This window comes from Mobula hypostoma, chromosome 17 (genome assembly GCF_963921235.1).
Source record: "Mobula hypostoma chromosome 17, sMobHyp1.1, whole genome shotgun sequence".
Lineage (NCBI taxonomy): Eukaryota > Metazoa > Chordata > Chondrichthyes > Myliobatiformes > Myliobatidae > Mobula > Mobula hypostoma.
In genome coordinates this window covers 56,328,617-56,353,055 of record NC_086113.1, presented here as the reverse complement: position 1 = coordinate 56,353,055, position 24,439 = coordinate 56,328,617, and the positions used below count along the sequence as shown (strand labels likewise).

The window sequence follows — 24,439 nt, the reverse complement described above, 5'->3', positions numbered from 1 at the left end:
CCACATCATCCCTTATCTTCAACAATAACCCAAACAGGCTGAAAGTAGAACAGGCTGCTCATACAAAGTGACTAAATGAAATACCTACAGCATAACACTAAAGATGTGAATCAGGGCATTACACTAAGAAATTTAGAAACTAACTGCAAGACTTGCTTTATACCCATGATAATAAAAGACTAGCAAAAACAAACTTGAGTCCCTTGGTGATAGAAATAGAATAATTTATAGTGGGGTATAAAAGTAGTGGTGTAAAAAAATAATTAAATAAATTGTGTCTGCCTTTATGGAAGAAAACAAAGGAATCTACCAGAAATTTTGGAGAACCAAGGATCCAGTACTAATGAGGAAAACATTACTAATGTGTGTGCATATATATAAAATATAAAACACTAGAGTTATGAATAAACCTGGAAGTTGATAGAATACATCCATGGATGAAAGTAACCACAAACACAGTAAATGCTCCAGCTATTAAATTCCAACTGCACAGGTGCTTGCTAATTGGAGGGTAGAAGATGGAATGATGTTTACCCCTGGTGAGGAGTCTAGAACTGTCTCAAAATTTATACTAAATGCTATGTAGGATTGAAATGAGGAAAGATTTCTTTATTCAGAAGGTGATGCAACTTTGGAATTCCCTTGGATTAGTTATGAGCAATAGGTTCATTAATGGTCCTATGTATTGAGATACAGAGAAAAATATAAGTTTTGCATACAGATCATTCAAAAAAATGTAAGTACATCGTGGTAGTTCAAGTAGGAAAATAATGCAAAATATAGTGCTTGTTACAGTTGAAGAGAAAGTGCGATGCAGATGCGGCAGAGACAGAGAAAATTAAAAATGCTATTCCCAGTTCCTCCGTCTCCACCGCATCTGCTCCCAGGATGAGGCTTTCCATTCCAGGACACCTCAAATGTCCTCTTTCTTTAAGGATCGTGGTTTCCCTCCTCCCGTCATCAGTGATGCCCTCACCCACATCTCCTCCATTTCCCGCACTTTGGCCCTCACCCCATCCTCCCGTCACCACAACAGGGACAGAGTTTCCCTTGTCCTCACCTACCACCCCACCAGCCTCCGGATCCAGCACACTATCCTCCTCACAACACGCTGGAGGAACTCAGCAGGTTGGGCAGCATCTGTGGAAACGATCAGTCAACGTTTCAGGCCGGAACCCTTCGTGAGGACTGTAGAGGGCAGAGGCCCTATAATGAAGGTGGGGGGAGGGTGGGAAGGAGAAGGCTGGTAGGATCCAGGTGAAAAACCAGTAAGGGGAAAGATAAAGGGGTGGGGGAGGGGAAGCAGGGAGCTGATAGGCAGGAAAGGTGAATAAGGAATAGGGGAAAAAACAATGGGTAGTAGAAGGAGGTGGAACCATGAGGGAGGTGGTAGGCAGCTGGGGGAGGGGGCAGAGTGACAAAGGGATAGAGGAAGGGAGGGGGAGGGAATTACTGGAAGTTGGGGAATTCTATGTTCATACCAAGGGACTGGAGACTACCTAGACAGTATATAAGGTGTTGCTGGAAATTCCCTCCTCCTCCCTTCCTCTATCCCTATGTCACTCTGCCCCCTCCCCCAGCTGCCTATCACCTCCCTCATGGTTCCACCTCCTTCTACTACCCATTGTGTTTTCCCCTATTCCTTATTCACCTTTCCTGCCTATCACCTCCCTGCTTCCCCTCCCCCACCCCTTTATCTTTCCCCTTACTGGTTTTTCACCTGGATCCTACCAGCCTTCTTCTTCCCACCCTCCCCCACCTTCTTCATAGGGCCTCTGCCCCTTCCCTCTACAGTCCTGATGAAGGGTTCCGGCCTGAAACGTTGACTGATCGTTTCCACGGATGCTGCCCGACCTGCTGAGTTCCTCCAGTGTGTTGTTAGTCTTGCTTTGACCCCAGCATCTGCAGATTATTTTGTGTTTATACTATCCTCCTCAACTTCCGCCACCTTCAACAGGACCCCACCACTAAGCACATCTTTCCCTCTCTACCCCTCTCCGCTTTCCCAGAGATTGTTCCCTCCACGACTCCTTGGTCCACACGTCCCTCCCCACGGACCTCCCACCCGGCACTTATCCCTGCAAGCGTAAGTGCTACACCTGTCCCTACAGCTCCTCTCTCACCACTATTCTGGGCCCTCTCACCACTATTCTGGGCCCCAAACAGTCCTTCCAGGTGAGGCAACACTTCACTTGTGAGTCTGTTGGGGTCATCTATTACATCCGGTGCTCCCAGTGCGGCCTCCTCTACATCAGTGAGACCCAACGCAGATTGGGGGACCACTTCATCGAGCACCTCCGCTCTGTCTGCCACAACAGACAGGATCTCCCGGTTACCACCCACTTCAACTCTGCTTCACATTCCTATTCGGATATGTCCATACATGGCCTCCTCTAATGCCATGATGAGGCCAAACTCAGGTTGGAGGAGCAACACCTCATATACCGCCTGGGTAGTCTCCAGCTTCTGGGCACGAACACTTAATTCTCCAACAGCTGGTAATTCCCTCCCCCATCCCAGTTTCACTCTGCCCCTGCCCCCAGCTGCCTATCATCTCCCTCTTGGTTCTGCCTCCTTCTACTACCCATTGTGCTTTCCTCTATTCCTTTTTCACCTTTCCTCCCCTACCCCTTGATCTTTCCCCTTATTGGTTTTTCACCTGGCATCTACCTGCCTTTTCCATCCCACCCTCCCCCCACCTTCTTTTTAGGGCCCCTGCCCCCTTCCCTCTTCAGTCCTGATGAAGGGTCTCAGCCTGAAACGTTGACTGTTCGTTTCCACGGATACTGCCCGACTTGCTGAGTTCCTCCAGCGAGTTGCTAGAATAAAGGGTTAGAAGGTCTGCGATATAGGAGGGGGCCAGCCATTTAGGGCTTTATAAACAAACAGGAGAATCAATTCTAAACCGTACTGGTAACCAGTGGAGAGAGGCCAGGATGGAAGTAATATGGTCCCTCTTCCGGGCACCTGTCAGGAGCCTGGCTGCGGCGTTCTAGACCAGTTGCAGGCGGGACAGGGACGACTGACTAATCCCACTGTACAGAGAGAGGTAATGTTTTTTTAACACTGTATAGTTAACCATCAGCAATATTAATCAGCGGGTTTTCACCAAAGATCGCGATTACAAGCTAGCCGGTCTGACTCGTTTTTACGGACCGTGCACCTCCCTCTCCGGGACTAGGCCTCGGTTGCTAGGCGGCGAGGGTAGCCCGGATGTGCGTGTGGCGGGCCCCTCCCCAGTGGCGCGGTTTGTGCGGATGGACGGAGACGGCGCACACCTGCAACTGAGCAGCGTCGGGGGCCGGAGAGATGTTTGAGAACTTTAAGGAGCGGCTGCTGAGCGCGCAGCAGGATCTGAGCAGCGGGTAGGCGGGGGCAGCGGCTGGCGGGAGGACCGGGCCCAGGCTGAGGCTCAAACTGGGCTAGGTTAGCTCAGGGCCATGGGCTCCCTCTTCCGTTCCTCCGGTAGGATCAACACAGGCTCCCCAATACATGCAGCGATGCCGCTGTGTTTGATTGATAAAACAGGCGGGTGACAGCTTCTGTGTCAGTTCTGACATCTAGCCCAGCCTCCTTCCACAAGTTTGTAAATAGTCCCCGATGGGTAAAGAATTTTTATTTTTATACTGGTAAAAAATCTTAAATATTTATAACGTTTACACATCTACACTTAATTAGACCCTTTTTATTTTGCAAATCTTGAAATTAAATCCGCATGATGGTCATGTGAGAACAGCTGAGGACGCAGGCGAACCTTTTTCCTGGTAGCTGATGATGAATGGCATCGGAAATTGGAGTAAAATTTGGCTTTAAGTTTTGCACAAATTACTCTTCAGTTGGCTGCTGAAATAAGTGAACTTTCACTTTGCATTGGATTGGAAGCCTCCAAATAAAAGGGTTGCACTGACGTTTGTAACTTGTGTGGTAGGTATGTCACAGGTGAAAATCTTCATGACCTACTCTTGTTTATTTTGCACAGAGCATATAGAAACAGTGAATTAACGTTTTACCTCATTCTGGGTAAATCTGCCCATGCACTGAGGGCAGAAAAAAATTTGAACTGGCAATTTTTTTTGGAAAACCCATATTATCCTGCAGGTCAAAGAAGACGGTATCTAAGTTTTTCAATCGATCCCTTATGTATATTTTAATGCCAATGGAATACTTTAAGTATTCATATATAATAATAAAATAGGAACTTAAATCTTAGTTGTATAACTTTAGAGAATCAACTGGTGCAAATAGAAGATTGCAAACTCAAAGCACACACTGCTTAGTGCATCTGTAAAATAAAATATTCTTCTCATTTCAGTTTAAAGACGCTAAGTGACAGATCTAAAGAAGTAAAAATTAAGAAGTCAAGGTAATCCGTTTATTACAAATACATGTTGCAGACTGATTAGCTTGCGTGAGTTTGTTTTTTGGCAATACCACTAATATTTGACAGATGGTGTAAATTGTCTTTATTCTGCTTGAGGGAATATCCGTGCTTTCTTTGGTTGAAGTCATTTTGCATTTCAGATATGTTTATTTTTAGTCTACAGAAAAATTCACAGTACAGGTTTCCCCCGCCATCCGAAGGTAGAGCGTTCTATGAAACGGTTCGTAAGTCGGAATGTCGTAAAGCAAAGAAGCAGTTACTATTAATTTATATGGGAAAAATTTCTGAGTGTTCACAGACCCAGAAATAACCTACCAAATCATGCCAAATAACACATAAAACAGAAAATAAAAGTAAAAAAATAGTAAAAGCAGGAATGATACGATGAATACGCAGCCTATATAAAGTAGAAATACTTTTCCACAATCATTGCTGCACTGTTCTCTGTAGCAAAAATCTCAAGCAAGCGCTCTCAGCAGAAACACGGCACAAGTGCCGTCGGCAAAATCATGGCGCAAGCGCTCTCCAGTAACCTTTAAGCTATGAAGCTGCCAAATCATACCAAATAACATAAATATACACAGTCTATATAAAGTAGAAATAATGTATGTACAGTGTAGTATCACTTATGGGAATCAGGAAGACATCGAGCACACTGATGATGGTGTGTTAGGCTGAGTTGTCAGAGGTTGGGGTGGTGCAGTGGCCCCCACCCTCCGGGCAGCGAACCAATACCAATCCGCGAAGCATGCAGGGATACAGCTGTGGCCGGGACGCACCCAGCGCATCTTTAAGAAAAAAGCCGAAACAAACAAACTAATTAATTAGATGCTGCCCGGCATGTAAATGTCGGCCCAGATCAGAGGTGACGCAATCGGCAATCTGTCCGCGGCCCGGGGGTTGGGGTGGTGAGACACTGGGGTGTCATCTCGACGTCTGTTTCCATCAGGGCAGGCAGTTCTTCTATGTCTGCCTGCCTCGATGTTGAAGGTCGAGGTTCGTCGTCTGCTGTGGCTGATGTGGAAGGCTTGCTTGACTGCTTAGCCTCGCGCATTTTTCTATCATACAGTTCTTTGTAAGCAACTCAAACTACCGTGCAAATATGCCCGAAACCGACGTGCCCTTTCAAAATTAAAGTCGTACTTTATCATTGCAGCGAAAATCTCATGCAGTTGCTTCGCATTCAGTTCCTGGACAACTTCACTTTCGGTCCGTTCGCTACTACATTCGGTTTCGATTGTTATCCTTTTTTCTTCCAATTGCATCAGCTCTTCATCTATCAGTTCTTGGTCATGGGATGCCAAAACCTCTTCAATATCATCTTCGTCAACTTCCACAAGCCAAACTCACTTTGTCCTTACTTCGTTCACCACGATCGAAATGCTTAATTATGTCTAGTTTTACGCTAAGTGTAACACCCTTATGAGCTCTTTCAGGCTTTTCCGATACCTTAGAACTCATCTTGCTAACGGCTGTTCATAGGCACATGTTTAAGCAATGCCGGCGAGAATGCCATTCCAAATCCGGGGGAAAGCGGCTGCTCAGGGCACGCGCTGCTTTTTTCGTGTGCTGCCTTTTTGCGTAACAGTGAAAACACCTGTTGGCGAAAACAGGGAACTAATGTAGGTTTTTTGTAACAGTGAGGTTTCATAAAGCAAACGTTCGAAAAGCGGGGGACACCTGTACAAAGTAAATGTTATTATCAAAGTACCATATACAACCCTGAGATTATCTTTTTTCTTCTGGCATACTCTGTAACTCTACAGAATAGTAACACACAAGATCAATGAAAAGTCAACCAGAGTGCAGAAGGCATCGAACTGTGCAAACGCAAATGTAAATAAACAGCAATGAATAACGAGAACATGAGATAACAAGACTGGAGTCTTTAAAGTGTGATCATTGGTTGTAAGAACATCTCAATGGATGGTTAAGTTTGTGTCGTTATCCCGCTTTGTTCAAGCGCATGATGGTTGAGAGGTAGTAACAATTCTTAAACCTGGTGGTGTGAGTCCTGAGGCTCTTGTACCTTACCTGACAGTAACAGTGAGAAGAGAGCATGGACTGGCTGGTGTGGTTCTCTGATGATGGATGCTGCTTTGCTATGACAGCATTTCATGTAGATATGCTCAATGGTTGGGAGGGCTTTACCCATGTTGTATTGCGATGAATCCACTACCTTTAGTAGGATTTTCTGTTCAAAGGCATTAGTGTTCCCATATCAGGCCATGATGCAGCCAGTCAAATTTATTACACATTGTTGTATTCAATGAAATGTTTACCACATAAAACTGACATTGCACAGTTTGCAAAGCAAAAGGTGCAATAATTTTTAAATTTTCTATGATATATAATGCTGTCTGCCATGCATTTGAGATAGCAGTCTCTGAGCCCTACAGGAAAATGACTGACTCAACCGAGAGAAGATCACGTTTTTGTTTTTGGGTAATTGAAGGATGGCAGTTATTTTACTTATTCAACGTGTGTAGAAAAATAGAAGAATTCTGTTTTGCAGTATCTAGAAAAATGTGGATTAGTAATGTAAATTGGGTAGTATGTTATCCAGGTTTTACTATACACTTTGCCTTAACATCTCTGATTTGCTTTTACAGAAGCGCAGATGATTTGCAGAAGTTTTCTGCAGGAGCTGAGTTATTAAACAGGTAAGGGAACTTATACTTGTTTGCTTAGATTTTACGGTAGCTGAGGTATGTTCATATTTAAACATGCACATTTCTTTAGGGAAAACTCTGCTTCTCTTGGTGAAATTTGGAAGGACCTTGCATTAATATTATGACAAGAAAAATATAGGTAACAACTAATACAAAAGACAAGTTAATTTGGTTTGTCAATAAAAATGCACCAGAGCACTGCCTTACAACGCTAATAAAACTTCTATGTGTTTAAATGTTTAATAGAAAACTTCATTCATCAAAAACAATGGAATGGATATAAATAGAAAATATAGTTCCTTAATTCATTCATTTTGTGTTGTATGGAATCTATTGCTTAATATATATTTCAGATTAAAACAGCTGTTGATGCTTATATTTAATTTCCCTTACTAACTTTCTCCTGATTCACATACATATTTTTGTTTTAAATTTGTATCTGAGAAGGCTGAGGAATTTTAGACAAAATACACTGCGGCAATGTATGTTACTATAAAAACAAAATGCTGGGATTACTGAAAATATGATTTCATGGAAAGAGAACAGTTAACATTTTAGCAACACACATTAAAGTTGCTGGTGAACGCAGCAGGCCAGGTAGCATCTCGAGGAAGAGGTACAGTCGACGTTTCGGGCCAAGACCATTCGTCAGGACTAACTGAAGGAAGAGCTAGTAAGAGATTTGAAGTGGGAGAGAGAGGGGGAGATCCAAAATGATAGGAGAAGACAGGAGGGGGAGGGATGGAGCCAAGAGCTGGACAGGTGATTGGCAAAAGGGATATGAGAGGATCATGGGACAGGAGGCCCAGCGAGAAGGAAAAGGGGGGGGGGAAACCCAGAGGATGGACAAGGGGTATAGTCAGAGGGAGAGAAAGGAGAGAGAGAGAGAGAAAGAATGTGTGTATATAAATAAATAACGGATGGGGTACAAGGGGGAGGTGGGGCATTAGCGGAAGTTAGAGAAGTCAATGTTCATGCCGTAAGGTTGGAGGCTACCCTGACGGAATACAAGGTGTTGTTCCTCCAACCTGAGTGTGGCTTCATCTTTACAGTAGAGTAGGCCGTGGATAGACATTTCAGAATGGGAATGGGATGTGGAATTAAAATTTCCGGCCACTGGGAGATCCTGCTTTGTCTGGCTGACAGAGCTTAGGTGTTCAGCAAAACGATCTCCCAGTCTGCGTCGGGTCTCGCCAATATATAGAAGGCCACATCGGGAGCACCGGACGCAGTATATCATCCCAGCTGACCTACAGGTGAACTGTTGCCTCACCTGGAAGGACTGTCTGGGGCCCTGAATGGTGGTAAGGGAGGAAGTGTAAGGGCATGTGTAGCACTTGTTCCGCTTAATAGGATAAACCAGAGGGAGATCAGTGGGGAGGGATGGGGGGGGAACGAATGGACAAGGGAGTCACGTAGGGAGCGATCCCTGCGGAAAGCGGGGGGGGGAGGGAAAGATGTTCTCGTTGACTTCATTAACTTTGCCTCCAACTTTCACCCTGCCTTCAAGTTTACCTGGTCCATTTCTGACACCTCCCTCCCCTTTCTAGATCTTTCTGTCTCTATCTCTGGAGACAGCTTATCTACCGATGTCTACTATAAGCCTACTGACTCTCACAGCTATCTGGACTATTCCTCTTCTCACCCTGTCTCTTGCAAAAATGCCATCCCCTTCTCACAATTCCTCCATCTCTGCTGCATCTGCTCTCAGGATGAGGCTTTTCATTCCAGGACGAGGGAGATGTCTCCCTTTTTTAAAGAAAGGGGCTTCCCTTCCTCCACCATCAACTCTGCTCTCAAACGCACCTCCCCCATTTCACGAACATCTGCTCTCACTCCATCCTCCCGCCACCCCACTAGGAATAGGGTTCCCCTGGTCCTCACCTACTACCCCACCAGCCTCCGGGTCCAATATATTATTCTCCGTAACTTCTGCCAAATCCAATGGGATCCCACTACTAAGCACACCTTTCCCTCCCCCCCCCCCGCTTTCCACAGGGATTGCTCCCTACGCGACTCACTTGTCCATTCATCCCGCCCCATCCCTCCCCACTGATCTCCCTCCTGGCATTTATCCTTGTAAGCGGAACAAGTGCTACACATGCCCTTACACTTCCTCCCTTACCACCATTCAGGGCCCCAGACAGTCCTTCCAGGTGAGGCGACATTTCACCTGTGAGTCGGCTGGGGTGATATACTGCGTCCGGTGCTCCCGATGTGGCCTTCTATATATTGGCGAGACCCGACGCAGACTGGGAGATCTCTGGGACACCTACGCTCTGTCCACCAGAGAAAGCAGGATCTCCCAGTGGCCACACAATTTAATTCCACATCCCATTCCCATTCTGATATGTCTATCCACAGCATCCTCTGCTGTAAAGATGAAGCCACACTCAGGTTGGAGGAACAACACCTTATATTCCGTCTGGGTAGCCTCCAACCTGATGGCATGAACATTGACTTCTCTAACTTCAGCTAATGCCCCACCTCCCCCTCGTACCCCATCCATTATTTATTTATATACACACATTCTTTCTTTCTCTCTCTCTCCACTTTCTCCCTCTGACTATACCCCTTGCCCATCCTCTGGGCTTTCCCCCCTCCCCCGTTTCCTTCTCCCTGGGCCTCCTGTCCCATGATCCTCTCATATCCCTTTTGCCAATCACCTGTCCAGCTCTTGGCTCCATCCCTCCCCCTCCTGTCTTCTCCTATCATTTTGGATCTCCCCCTCCCCCTCCCACTTTCAAATCTCTTGCGAGCTCTTCTGTCAGTTAGTCCTGACGAAGGGTCTCGGCCCAAAATGTCGACTGTACCTCTTCCTAGAGATGCTGCCTGGCCTTCTGCATTCACCAACAACTTTGATGTGTGTTGCTTGAATTTCCAACATCTGCAGAATTCCTCGTGTTTGAGTTAACATTTTAGTTTACTTGTTCAGAATTGGGAAAGAGAAAAAACAAATTAGTTTTCAGTAGCAGAGAAAGTGGACGAGGATTGAGTGGAACTAAGGGAGCATCTCTGATAGGATGTGACCAAATGGGTGAATGGAAATATGTATTATGCTTCTGTCTGTTTAATGTGTTGTTAATAGTTAGGATGCAGCATATTCCCAGAATAAGAAAAAACAAAGTCAGTGTGATGACAGGCAGAAATTAATGGTTCTATCAGCACACATAAAAATTTGCTTAGTTTTGGTAGGATTCATTATTGTCTATGGAAGGGTGCACTGTGCTGAGACACAAAATGAGGTTTGTTTGTAGGGTTGTTCACCGAGCCTGGAGGTTAGGTCACGAGCGTTTCGTCACTAGTCAAAGTGACATCATCAGTGCAATTGAGTGTTGTTTTTGTGGAGTGTTTGTGTTGGGCTGACTCATTGTTCTGATTGGATTTTTGTAGTTTCCCAAAAAACAGATCCTTTTGTCGATCCTCTGTTACTCATTGCAGTACATGAAGGCGAAGAAGGACTGGGAATTCGCCTGGGAATTCTACAAAAATCCTGGCAGAAGCACAAAATATGGAATGAAGAGAATTCTTAGAAGCTTCGGTCTCATCAAAAGACTCTATTAACAAGCGTATTGAACTGGACGCAATTTATCAACCTATGCGTCTGCAGCATTGGGGCCAAGGGATAAGTTACAGACACCTGAGGAGCCTGTCTTGCAATGACTGATAACCAGGGATAAGGGCCTGCAGAGATCACTCAGCTATCGGTTGGCTGGGACCCAGCGGAGACTAGCAGCTAGGGTAACAGCCGACCAATGAGAATAACACGAGCATTTGCAAAAAAACAACACTCAATTGCGCACTGAAGACGTTACCTTGGCTGGTGACAAAACGTTTGCAACCTAACCTCCAGGCTCGGCAAGCAACCCTACAAACAAGCAGCAAAGCCAAGTTACCAATCTTCACTTTCATCTCAAACAAGATAGGGAGGGGGAAGGGGAGATCCGATTTTCAGATCTCTTACTATCTCTTCTTTCAGTTAGTCCTGATGAAGGGTCTCGGCCTGAAACGTCGACTGCACCTCTTCCTAGAGATGCTGCCTGGCCTGCTGCATTCACCAGCAACTTTTATGTGTGTTGCTTGAATTTCCAGCATCTGCCCAATTCCTGTTTACTGTGAAGGATGTGTTGAATGCTAAGGCTGGTGGGTTGGAAGTTGAGCACCAGGGGAGCTCAGTTCTTGCTCTATCCAGGAGAATGTGAGCAGTGTTATGGGAAATTGATGAGAAGTAGCCAGCAGCTTTGTTCACTTTGATGGGAGTAGTGGCAGGGTCAGGAAGAAGGAAGACTTTTTAGAGACACCAATATGGAATGTCTTCTTATTGCAGTAAAGGTGACAGAGAACCAGAAAACTGAGAAAATTGAGTGGAGTTCTTACAGGAGCCGAGATTAGAAGAAATATAATCAAGGTAGTCAGGCTTGAAAAGGAGTGGTTGGGGCTGGCTTGTCTCTTGAGATGGAAACAGATTCAGAGAAGTGTGGAAGAGTCAGAGGTGGACTATGAAGCTGAGAATAGGGTAGAAATTAGCAGCAAAAGTGGTGAAATTTTCAAGTTCTGAGTGCAGGAAGAAAAATCAATGCAGTCATCTCTATGCTGATGAAAGAGGAAATGAGATAACTTTAATATATCTCACAGAAAGATGGGCTTTGCTTGGGTCCCTGGAGGTACCCACATTTGATCAGGAGTGAATGGGTAGAGCTGTTCAGTGTTAGAGCAAGGTGAGCAAGATAAAGAAGTGTGTTGGTAAAGAGGACCTCTGGCCAAAGAAAGGTGTGGAAGCGACATTGGAAGAGTTCAACATTGCATTAGGGTTAGAATTCTTTAAAATGGGCCCATTGGGAGACAAAGCTGATATCTCCTCTGAATACTGATCGTTCTAGATCAGAAAGGATGATGGAACTTGGGTGAGAGATTGAGTCAGAGTAATAAGAAGTGGAGAAAGGTCTGGAGTGATAGTAGAATTGAAGAGCTGTTGAAGTTCAAAATAAATTTATTATCGAAGTCTGAGGCCTCTTGTTGGTCAGAATTGACCATGGATTTTGTATCTTAGCTGTCTAGATACGCAAGCCTGGGCAGTACGATATGGCTGTTACCCATGCAGCGAGCTCCCCCTCTCCACGCAGCTGATGAACCCAAATGAACGGCAGAGACTGACACAGTTTGGCACCAGAAACGTCGCAGGAGTTGCCATTCAGCATTGAATTCAATGTAGGACTGCCTTAGGGATTCCAGCTTAATATTTTTCTCCTGGGGGTTTACTCCCGAAGCCTTCCCCATGAGTCGGTATAGCCCCAAGGCAGTGGAGGTTTGAGATCAGAGTTTTCTTTCTAGATGAGCTGCCAACCACGGCTGACATGCCCTATCTGGCGGAAGCAACTGGTTTTAAGACGCCAATAACTTGTCTTTGCCGTTTCCCTATCAGTAGAAATGGTTCCACTGGGCTTAGTGGCTAAGCCACATGTGAAGGCCAGGAGCACACCATTGGGAGCATTAGTAGGAGTTTGTTCCCATTACCACCCCCGGCTATAACAACCTTAAGGAACCAAAGTACATATACAGTATATCACCATAATCTCAGTACTTCCCTGAGATCCATTTTCTTGCAGGCATTCATAGCAGAACAAAGAAATAAAATACAATCAATGAAAAACAGCACACAAGCAAAACCTGACAACCAATGTGCAAATAAAGAAAAGTAATTAAATAATACCGAGAAAATGAGTTGTAGAGTTCTTGAAAGTGAGTCCAAAGGTTGTGGAATCAGTTCAAAATTGAATTGAGTGGTTATCTTTGCTAGTTCAGTAGTTAATGGTTGAAGGTTAATCACTGTTTTGAACCCTGTGGTGTGGGACCTTAGGTTCTTGCACCTCCTTCCCAATGGCAACAGTGAGGAGAGCTTGGCCCGGATGGTGGGTGTCCTTGCTTGTGGCAGTGCTCCCTGTAGATGTGCTTAATGGTGTAGAAGGCTTTGCCTGTGATGGACTGGGCTGTATCCATCAATTTTTGTAGGCTTTTTTTCATCTTGGGAATTGGTGTTTCCATACCAGGCTGTGATGTAACCTGTTAGGGTACTTTCCTCTGTGCATCTATAGTCTATGTCAAAGTTTTAAATGACATGCTGAATTTGGGCAAACTTCTAAGAACATAAAGGAGATAAGATTTGCAGTCTTTTACAGGAAGAAGAATATTGCCTGTTGCAGCTCCAAATGTGGCAGAGAAAAAAGTGGAACTTTTGTTGTGTGGCTGAAGGGATTGTACTGTGCTGTTCTGTGTATGCATCGCAACAGCTTTGAGATAGACAGCTGATGCTGGTAGAGAGAGAATGTGCATGTGATGATGCATAGCATCACTGGTGGATCTTGGGATGCAATAAGAACACTGACAAGTAATACAGAATAACTTGAATGTGTCTGTGATTCTGAGTGGGTCCAAATTGTGAAGGCTGGAATTTGAGTAGAAATCAGTGTGTGATAAGTTGGGGCTGGATAGGTAGGAAAGAGATATGGCTGTGGAAATCAGTTTTGTTTGACACCTTGACAAAAATTAGAAGAAAGGAATAATCATTGAGTTTAAATGAAACAGCATTGCTGAATCTAAATGGAGAGAGTGGGGCTGTAGGACAAGTCCAACAGGCTAGGCTTTATGAATAGATGAAGAAATATTGAGCTGAAATGATGACAGGTACAAATAGTGAGTTGTGATACAGAAAGAGTTAGCTATCTGATGTTGGAGAATTTGATATTGAGTACCCTGGCTGCTACATTTGCAGATGGAATGCGCAATGTTGCTCATCAGGTTGTTTTGGACCCTATAGCATTGCAGGAAGCTACAGTCAGTGTGGCAGTGGGATGATGAATTAGTATAGCAGATAAAGTCCCACTGACTGAATGCTGGTGCTCTACGTAAAGACCAACCAATCTGTATTTGGTTCTCCCCCCCCCCCCATATAAGGCAGAACACATGGTGAACAGTGAATGCAGTACACAAGATTGGAGGGAGTACAAGTGAATTGCTGCTTCACCTAGAAAGACTGGGGTCTTGAGTAGGAAGGAAAGAGGTGAAGGGTTGGGTAATTCATTGCCTCTAGTTGCATGGGGAACTGGAAGATACGAGTGTGCAGAGAAATTATGAAGGGAGCAATCCCTTTTAAAGTGCTGAGAGGGAACAGGAGGATGGGGATTCAGAATCAGGTTTATTATCACTCACATATGTCATGAAATTTGTTGCTTTGTGGTGGCAGTATGTAAAGTATACTGTAAATTATAATAAGTATAAATGGATTTTTAAAAAAGTGCAAGAAGAGAGCAAACAGAGTGAGGTAACGTTCGTGTGTTTATTGTCCAGTCAGAAATCTAATGGTGTAGGGGAAGAAGTTGTTTCTAAAACTTTGAATTTCAGGCTGCCAGGTAGTGGGGATCCTTAATGATAGATGCTGCCTTTTTCGAAGGTTCATTTATTTTAATGCAGCATCTATTGCAAATGTCCTCTGCTGGCGAGGCTAGTACCCATGATAGAGCTGGTGGACTTCACAGTCCTCTGCAGCCTTTTCTGATCCTGTGCAGTGGCCCCTCCTTATCAGATGGTGATGCAATCAGTTATAATGCTCTTCACAGTACATCTGTAGAAATATGCTAGCCTGTGGTGACTAACCAAATCTCTTCAAACTCCTAATGAAATATAGCTGTTAGCATGCCTTCTTCATAATTGCATCAATATGTTGGGCCCAGGTTAGGTCTTCAGAGATGTTGACACCCAAGAACTTGAAACTGCTTACCCTTTCCACTCCTGTCCCCTTAAAAAGGACTGTGTGTTCTGTCGATTTTCCCTTCCTGAAATTCACAATCAGTTCTTTGGTCTTACTGACATTGCAAAGTTTTTGTTGTTAAACCACTTAACCAGCTGATCTTCCTCACTCCTGTACACCTCCTTGTCACCATCTGAGCTTGGGCTGACAACAGTTGTGTCATCACATATTTATAGTTTGTGCTGTGCCTATCCAACCACACAGTCAATGGTGTAGAGAGAGTAGAGTAGTAGACGAACCATGCATCCTTGAGGTGGGTCGATGCTGATTGTCACCGAGGAGATGTTATTTCCAATCCGCAATGACTGGTTTCCCAATTAATATGTCTAGTAGTGGATTCTGGTTGAAGCTGGTTGAAATGGCAAAGGGTGATCTATGGAATGTAGTTATGCTATTTTGTTCAAAAATGTTAGGGAATTTATATTCATATGGAGAGCTTTAGTGTTAGTAGATATGCTACTAGAAATAATACATAGTGTATTGGATACAACAAAAATTATCTTGACTGGTATGTTGTGACATGCTCTAGAATTAATATTTTATGCAAGTGTTCCTGATTTTCAATTTTCTGAGTCAATTATCTTTGCTGTTTATTTTGAATATAAAATATTGACATGAAAGGTGATGATACATGTCATCTCTGCAGAAATTTTTCAACCAAGGACTCTTGCATATAACTCTTAATCAAGCATGTTATAGTATTTCTGGAGTTTTATTGGAATTTTCCATTCATAACAGCAACTTTAAAATTATAGTGCTCAAACTTTAGCAAAAATATTTTCTAAATCCTAAACTAAATGCAGACATCCCACCTCTCCTGGAAGTTCCGGGAGTCTCCCGCATATTGATAGTGGCTCCCTGACGCCTGGAAATTATACACAATATCCCAGAAATAGATTTTTTTTGAGAGGAAGAAGGAGAGCGAGCATCCTGATTAGTCTCTCTTCGTACTAAGAGTGGTTCCCAACGACCGGGCCACGAGGAAATGATATGATTTGATGATGTGAAACGATATGAGTCAGCTGCACCTTTCCTCATTCCCTGTCACACACTGTTGAATTTTAACGCACGTGAGGTCATCAGTGACCCAAGACGTGCAAAGGAATGGGTCTGTGACCCATTTGTGAATGTCCCCGGTGAATCATCCATGTCAGCGCGGGAAAAAGATCAACTCCTTGAGCTTGCAAATGATGGTGGACTGAAAAGTATGTTTGACATAACATCTCTGACAGCATTCTGGATCAAAGATAAGGCTGAATATCCTGAGGTAGCCACGGAAGGACTGAAAACGTTGCTTCCATTTCCAACATATCTCTGTGAAGCGGAGTTTTCTGTAATGAATGCAACAAAAACTAAATTGAAGAATAGACTGGACATAAGGAACCCCCTTCGAGTATCACTGTCTCTCATCACCCCTCGATAGGACCGTGTTGTTGCAGGGAAACAAGCCCAGGGCTCCCACTGATTCAGCGATATTGGTGTGTAGCAATGATTTTATATGTTCATATGGGGAAAATATGCACTGTGTGTTTAATATCCAAATGTTACTTAAAATGTTATGATGCGATTGACTTACCACCTATATTCCAGTTGTGATTAACACCCCCGCTCCCGGTCGGCTGGTCCGCAAGAATATTGTCAATATTAAACTGGTCTGTGGTGCAAAAACGATTGCGGACCCCTGCTAAGTAGACCTATCAGTTTTCTCTGTGGGCGGGCTTTACAGTCGACCTCAAAAATAATGACAGTGTTGCTCGCTGCACTGTTTGCAATAGTGACTTTTCTATTGGCCATGGTGGGTTCAAAGGTAAAAGACGTTGAGGTGAGTTTAACAGGTGTCATTCGTTCATTAGCATAGCTAACGTTATTTAAACTAGCTGGCTGGCTGCTAAGGAGCTACGCTATTGATGTCCTACTTGATGAGGCCAAACTCCTTGTAGACTTGCTTAAAGTTGTAATAGAATAAACATGATAATATAATATAAGTACATATTTTAATGTCACATTTTCTGCATATACTCAACTTGGTTTACAGATTAGACAAAATCACTCAACGAAGTATTATATACACCCTTGGAGGTCGACCGGGCGGGGGGGAATATGGGCTTGCGGGGGGCAGGGGTGCAACCTCCCTGAAATGAGTTTTTGCAGGGTGGGATGTCTGTAAGTGTATCTATAATTAATGCTTATTTATCATTGTTTCATGTATGTTTTACTTATGATTTCCACATCCCTCCACCTCATGCTTTTATTTGTAAATTGTAGGCGCAGTCTTTTTAAGGCCATTGAAAAAGGACTGACTTTTAAAAATGTTTCAACAAATGATGTGCTGAGATTCTTATTGTAATGGAAAGGTTGTTTGAATAAGAATCTTGCCCATAGCACAATGTTACATAGAAGTTGAAACTCTGAAGAGAGTAGAGAATACAAACTGTATTTAATAATATATTGTGGGGATTGAATGTTTTAGATTTTTTGTTAGTGGTCGTTTACATAAGCAAGAATTGAAATGCTGATGACTACAGGAAAAAGTAATGATTAAAAGAAAATCTGATCTTTGTGCTTTTAGTTTACACTTATCTTTGCATTGATCTGCCAATGAAATCTTTCTGAAGCTGAATTTAATTTGTACCTGGACCAATGGTGATTGCAGAATATATAGCACTCTCCTTGCTTGTGAAAAAATGTTATCCTATTCTGCACCTTGTTGCTCTGTTTAGAGTAGTGATGTAAGTGAGCTATAATTAAATGGATGATAACAATTCTCCACTGTCTTGTCTAGGATTACACCTCCAAATTACAGCTTTGTCTCTGCCTGTTGTCCTTCATATTTGTTGTTTAAGGTTGCTGGTAGAAATTAAGAACAGAAATTGAGATTGAAGCACAAATGTACAGAATGTAAGAATATAAGAAATAGAAAGCAACACACACATAACACTGGAGGAACAGCAGCATCTATGGAGAAGAGTAAACAGTTGAGTAAAAGGGTCCAGGCCTAGACCCTTCAGGACTGGAAAGGAAGGGGAGAAATCAGATTAAGAAGGTGGGGCAGAGGGGAAGAAGAAGTACAAGGAGGTAGGTGATGGGTAAAACCAGTAGAAGGGAGGGGGTGAAGTAAAGGGCTGGGAAATTGATTGGTGAAAGAGATAAAGGGGTGGAGAAGGGTGAATCCGACAGCAAAGGACAGAAGACCATGGAAGAAAGGGTAGGGTAGTGGTCACCAACCCGTCGATTGCGATCGACCGGTCGATCTTTGAGACTTTCCCAGTCAATCCCGAAAATAATCAAAAATAAATACACAAATACTGTTGTAATGTGAGCATTATAAAAGTAAGTAATACTAATTAGGATAATGGTAATATAGCAGTACTTTCGCTACGAAAAGTTGATTGTAAAGAGAGATTGTTTCCGAGTTGTGGGGTTTTAGTTCCGTTCTTTCTGCCCAGTGCGCATGTGTTTATAGCTTCCCCGCCATGCACCACGTTTTCAGCGTAGCTTGTGCTGTATCAAAGTGACCAATTAGATTAGATAAGAGTACAGACTTTTGCAAACATCAGTATATGGCAGTGGTTCCCAACCTCCAGGCCGCGAAGAATGCAGTGGTACAGCGGTAGTCGGAATGCACACAGCACATCTTTAAGAAAAAAAGCTGAAATAAACAAGCTAATTAATTAGGTGCCGCCTGACACGTAAATGTCGACCCAGATCAGAGGCGACGCAATCGGCAATCGTTCGCAATATCCTGATAGCATGGTGGAGGCTCCACAAAAGAAGGCGAAAATGTACAAATTCCATCCAGGATGGGAAGAGGAATTTCTATTTACCTTGATGAAAGACAAATGTGTATGTATGTTGTGCCACCAAACACAAGCACTGACTAAAAGAGGGAATCTGGCACCACAACACCAACCACCAGAAATTTAAAGACACCTACCCCCCCCGCCCCCAAAGAGTGCAATTCGTGCCAGGAAAGTTGAGGAGCTGAAATCGAGGATGAAGGCCCAGCAATCGTTTTTCACAAAACATGCTGCTCAAAAATAAGGAAGCATCATTTTGTGTAAGTCAGCTTTTGGCTAAACACAAGAAGCCTTTTACAGATGGTGATTTATTCAAGGAAACAATGGCCATTACTGCAGAGACTGTTTTTAATGACTTTAAAAACAAAAACAACATCACAACCGCAATATATAATATACCGCTTGGCCCTGCAACAGTGACAAGGAGGGTAGAGTCACTGTCAGAGGACGTGAATATTTTTCACTACAGTTCGATGACTTCCTGGATGTAATGCAAACAGCTCAGCTTGTTGTATTTGGTAGAATGGCTTTCCAGGATTTTACAACAAAGGAGGACTTCCTCACTCTTTTGCAATCAAAGGAGAGAACACGGGGTGAGGATATTTACAATGAGTTTAAAAAACTGTCCGTGAAAATGGCATCCCCATTCATAAACTGGTGGCAATTACTACTGATGGGGCCCCAGCAATGCGCGTTGGTTTTATAACACTAAAAATCAGTGCCTACTTCAGGTCAACTTATCTGTGTGAAATTGCATTTTCACAGATGAAAATTATTAAAAGCTGACTTATTGACAGACACCTCACTGAGGTTGCCAAATGGCATGAAGCGAAGAAGTAATTACCATTAATTTATATGGGAAAAATTTTTTGAGCGTTCCCAGACCCAAAAAAAACCTACCAAATCATACCATAAAACCTAAAATAACACTAACATATAGTAAAATCAGGAATGATATGATAAATACACAGCCTATATAAAAGTAGAAATAATGAAGACTAATCCAAAACCGATCCGTGGAAAAAAACTGGCACGTACGCGCATGCGCACACAAGTGCCCACGCAAGGCTTCATGGTCATGGTAGTTTTTCCTCGGGGTAAACATAAGTGTCCTGGGATTTGACTGCTACTTTTGTCCCTGGTGTTTACCCCGAGGAAAAACTACCATGACCATGAAGCCTTGCGTGGGCACTTGTGTGCGTATGCGCGTACGTGCCAGTTTTTTTCCACGGATCGGTTTTGGATTAGTCTTCATTATTTCTACTTTTATATAGGCTGTGTATTTATCATATCATTCCTGATTTTACTATATGTTAGTGTTATTTTAGGTTTTAGGGTATGATTTGGTAGGTTTTTTTTGGGTCTGGGAACGCTCAAAAAATTTTTCCTATATAAATTAATGGTAATTGCTTCTTCGCTTCACGCCATTTCGGCACAAAAGGTTTCATAGGAACGCTCTACCTTAGTGGGGGAAAAGGGCGGTCCTGTAAGGGACAAACCAATTTAGCCCAATATACAGGATGTCCCGGCAAATACGGGACAGTTGGCAAACCTACACCTCACAGACTGTCCCAGACTGGCTGTCTGTAGTTATGAGCCAAATCTCAGGGAACTAGCAGAAAGTATTCAGCCCCAGTCATCACACTGAGTGCAACAGTCAATTTTTATTCATTTATTTTTCGTGTTGAAATAAAATTAAATAATGAAACTTAGAATTAAAGGTGTGAAGTATTGTAATATTCTTAAAGAAAGACAGCTATGGCCTGTTTGATATGCTATTTACAGTGTTTTCTTGTTTGAATTAATTTGAAAGTTTAACAAAAGTATTTTGTGTAATTCAAATACAATTAGCCCAAATAAAAGGCCTCAAGTTGGAAGTACAATCTGAGCTGTTTTTTCTCCAAACGATTTAGTAGGTAGATCTTGCCTTTCACTGAGGTTGAGGCAGGGATCTTGTGCTTAAAAAGGCTGGTGACCACTAGGGTAGGGGGAGGAGGACCAGAGGGAGTTAAGAGAGGGACACAGAAATGAGGATTGGTGGTGGGGGGTGCATTACTAGAAGTTTGAGAAATTGATGTTCATACCATCAGATTGGAGGCTACCCAGGTGGAATATAAGGTGTTACTCCTCCAACCTGAGTGTGGCCTCATCACGGCAGTAGAGGAGGCCATGGACTGACTTGTCAGAATGTGAATAGAAAGTACAATTAAAATGGGTGGCCACCGGGGGATCCCGCTTTTTGTGGCGGAAGGAGTGTAGGTGCTCGGCAAAGCAGTCTGCCAATATATATCACGTTTCACCAAGATTCAAGATTCAAAAAACTTTATTGTCATTCTAATCGTACATCAGCTCTGCAGGGCAGAATGAGACAGCATTTCTCAGGAGCAGTGCAATCATAACATAACAAATGCAACACTAAATAATAAACATAACAATAAATAGTAAAACACAACAGCCACGTCAGTTAAAATCAAGTTAGAAGTGTCCAAAGCAGAGTCAGGTAGACCACTATACAGGAGGCCACAGCAGGAGCACCTGATACAGTAGGTGACCTCAGAAGGCTCACAGGTGAAGTGTCGCCTCACTTCATCGCTGCTACCTCATGGCATTAAATCAACTTCCTTGATTCTTCATGGTGAATTTTTTTTTTTTGCTGTTTGAGTATACTTGGTGACTAAGCCTCTACACCCTCGATAGTATTCCAATGATATGCTCATCTGGCCTCTGAATTGCTGACCCCTTACTTTGATGTTTTTGATACTCCAGCATCGACACTACCAATCTCTATAAGAATATTTTATGTTTCAATGAGACTAATAGTCATTCTTCTAAACTGAGACTAGTAGGCCCAGTGTGCGTAATCTCTCACATTCCCCCAACTCCCTTCCAGCCCAGGAATCAGATTGGTAAACCTTTGTTGCACTCCCACTGCTGCAAGTACAGCCTTCCTTTGGTAGGTACCAGACATGAACATAGATATTCCTGATGCTGTCTCCCAGGCACCCGTGTAATTCCTTAAGGTGGCTTTACTCATATACTTGTAATCCTCCCCTCAGTAAGGGCCAAGGTACTGTACAATAACTTTCAATGATTCGAGTATAAGGGTCTTTTCTTATTGCGTAAAAATAGTTTTTCTATTTTCTTACTAAAAAATTATCTCGCATTTTTCTACAATATTCTGACTGCTAATCACTTAGCTGATATCCTCTTGAATCCCGTCTATTCTCTTCAAAGCTCTCTCAGCCACCAAGCTTTGTATCTCGTACAAATTTTGTATACTGTGGATTCTGGTTAATTGGGGCACATCGGGGCCAATACGTTTTGGCTCAATTAAAGGGCTACCTCAATTATCCGGTTTCATGGAAATAGTTAAAAAGGTATAAAAAAGACAAGCCTCCATTTAACTGAGTAACAAATTGTGTATTTAAATAAAATACAGAACAGATTAGAACATTACCAATACTATTATAGGACTATAAAGCTGTGCATTAGCTCCTAATAGTTATCGATGGTGGTATTAACCCACTGTAAGCTGCTGTGTATGGGGTGTACAAGGAGGGGTGGCACCCCCCCCCCCATTAAGGGTCTCTTCATGTCTGTTCTGGGGCAGCTCACTCACCTTTGGTCCCCACTGGACACTGAGCTTTCAACCCGTGGCTCCAAGTAGCTGTTTGCATGCAACAATTGTCACACCTTGATACACGGCTTCAACAGGTGGGCTAAACCAGGTGAAGGTAGCTGATGGGCCTTATTGCCCGGTGAAATAGGGACATGCCTATTCTAGGAAGTAAAGTCAGCTCTGCCGGACTGGGTAGATGAGATCAACAGTGAGATCCAATGGTCAAGAAGGTTGTACTGCAACACTTCGCGGAAAACGAAAGGCATGATAAGGCACAGAAGAAGTCATGGTTATTCATTGCAACTGAGCAAGACCCCAGTTCGTAACAACAACTCGTTCCACTGGGTCTGGACTTCCAAGGTCAAGAGAGTGGAACTGTAGCAGTGTAATGGCTTTTCCACTTTAAGAACTCCCACACAGGTTTCACTATTGTCGTCAGATACAATGGACAACCAACACGCTGCCTTTTTCTTTTGATTGACTGTAAATGAACAAAATTAGAGAAGACACTGAGTGCTGATAATGGACTGCCTTCATAGAATGCTTTTGACTATTGTAAATCTTCATCTTCATTTTAACATTCAAGATGATTGTCAATACCTTAATTCTTTGTAGTTCCTAACTTGCTGAAGTAATGAAATCATTTCATTTTCATTCCCAGCAGTTTCTGTTTTAGAAATTGTTCAACAACAGTCTCTTGTCCAGTTGTCTCAACATCTAGAGTCTCAACATTGATTCCTGCAACATCCAATTTTGTTAGACTCCCAAGACAAAAATGCTTATGCTTTTTTCAGTTTTCTGACAACTAAACTCAGTCCATGCCTGAATATTCCTTGAGCAACAGAAAGTTTAATAAATCACATCCACTAGTTCCTACCTACCGAATATTCTGGTTACATCCTCAAACATGCCAGCGGATTTGACAGAACATTTCCCTGACTCCATGTTGACTCTGCACAATCCTGTTTTTTTTATTAGTGTCCTGTTACCACTTTTAGAATATTCCAGCATTTTATTTGCTATTGATTTCCAGGTAATTGCACTGTAGTTCCTCCTAATCTCCTTTCCTCAATCAGTGGGGTTACATTTTCTACCTCATTGGAACCATTGTGGAACCTAAGGAATTTTGAAAGATGACATTAACTGTGTCCACCATCTCCACTGCCACTGTATACAGAACTTGAGAAGTGTGTAATTGGATCCTGAGGATATATTTGGCTTTCAGTGCCGTTAATGACTCTCATTATTTGCTAATGTTTTGTTTTGCAATTGTGTAGAAGATTGTGGGTTTTGTTTTCTGCTGGAAACAGATTAACACTAGCTGGCTAGATAATGTGTGCAATGGTTGATAAACTTTTCCCAAAATTAACATTTACTTTTGTCATAGTTTAAATGTTATTCCAAACACCATCACTGACTTTCTAATTATTAGAAGATAAATTAACTTGTACAGACGACCCAGTTTTGTGGACATTTGAGTTATGGAAATTCACCTTTATGGAATTCACGATTCTATAATGGGGAGAAGTAAATAAATATTTTTTTCCAATTCATGTTTCTTGATGAAAGTGTAAATGATGTGGCTTCTCTGCCGGTATTGCCTGTAACTCAAAAAAAACGTAGGAATTTATTCATATAACAAAACAGTGTTAATGATCATTTAAATATGTAAACAACAGGAATTCTGCAGATGCTGGAAATTCAAGCAACATACATCAAAGTTGCTGGTGAACGCAGCAGGCCAAGCAGCATCTATAGGAAGAGGCGCAGTCGACGTTTCAGGCCGAGACCCTTCGTCTAAATATGTAGTCTGTTTCTGGTTTAAAACTCTGTGGGTTCATCGCACAGGATATCTCTGTTTCAGGAAGGCTGTGTTTCTAGATAATTGCCTAACGTATATCACATAGTCTACACATGCATCAAGAAACACATATTCTAAAAATTGTGTTCATTTATTTTTCCCCCACATAAAATTCATGAGCAAATTTTATTCCATTTCTCTAATGTTTGGGTTGTGGTTTGTGAATTCTGTGAAGGTGGTGTTTCATAACCCAAACAGGCATTACACGCTGTTTGGTGGGGGAGGGGTGGGTGTGATTTGCCTGTAATGTGGATCCAAGTAGTCCTTGTGTGGTTAGTTGCAAACCAGCTGATTACATCACATTC

General features: G+C 42.9%; 1 protein-coding gene across 1 annotated transcript in view; it reads left to right on the top strand.

The window, feature by feature from the left end:
• The first annotated feature begins 3,214 nt into the window (after positions 1 to 3,214).
• Positions 3,215 to 24,439, top strand: part of LOC134358047 (dysbindin-like) — a 259,942-nt gene continuing 238,717 nt past the window's right edge. The window contains exons 1-3 of the mRNA XM_063069932.1: positions 3,215 to 3,365; positions 4,313 to 4,363; positions 6,994 to 7,044. Coding sequence (XP_062926002.1) covers positions 3,310 to 3,365; positions 4,313 to 4,363; positions 6,994 to 7,044 — 158 coding nt within the window. The 5' untranslated portion in view covers positions 3,215 to 3,309. The remainder of the gene's footprint in view (positions 3,366 to 4,312; positions 4,364 to 6,993; positions 7,045 to 24,439) is intronic.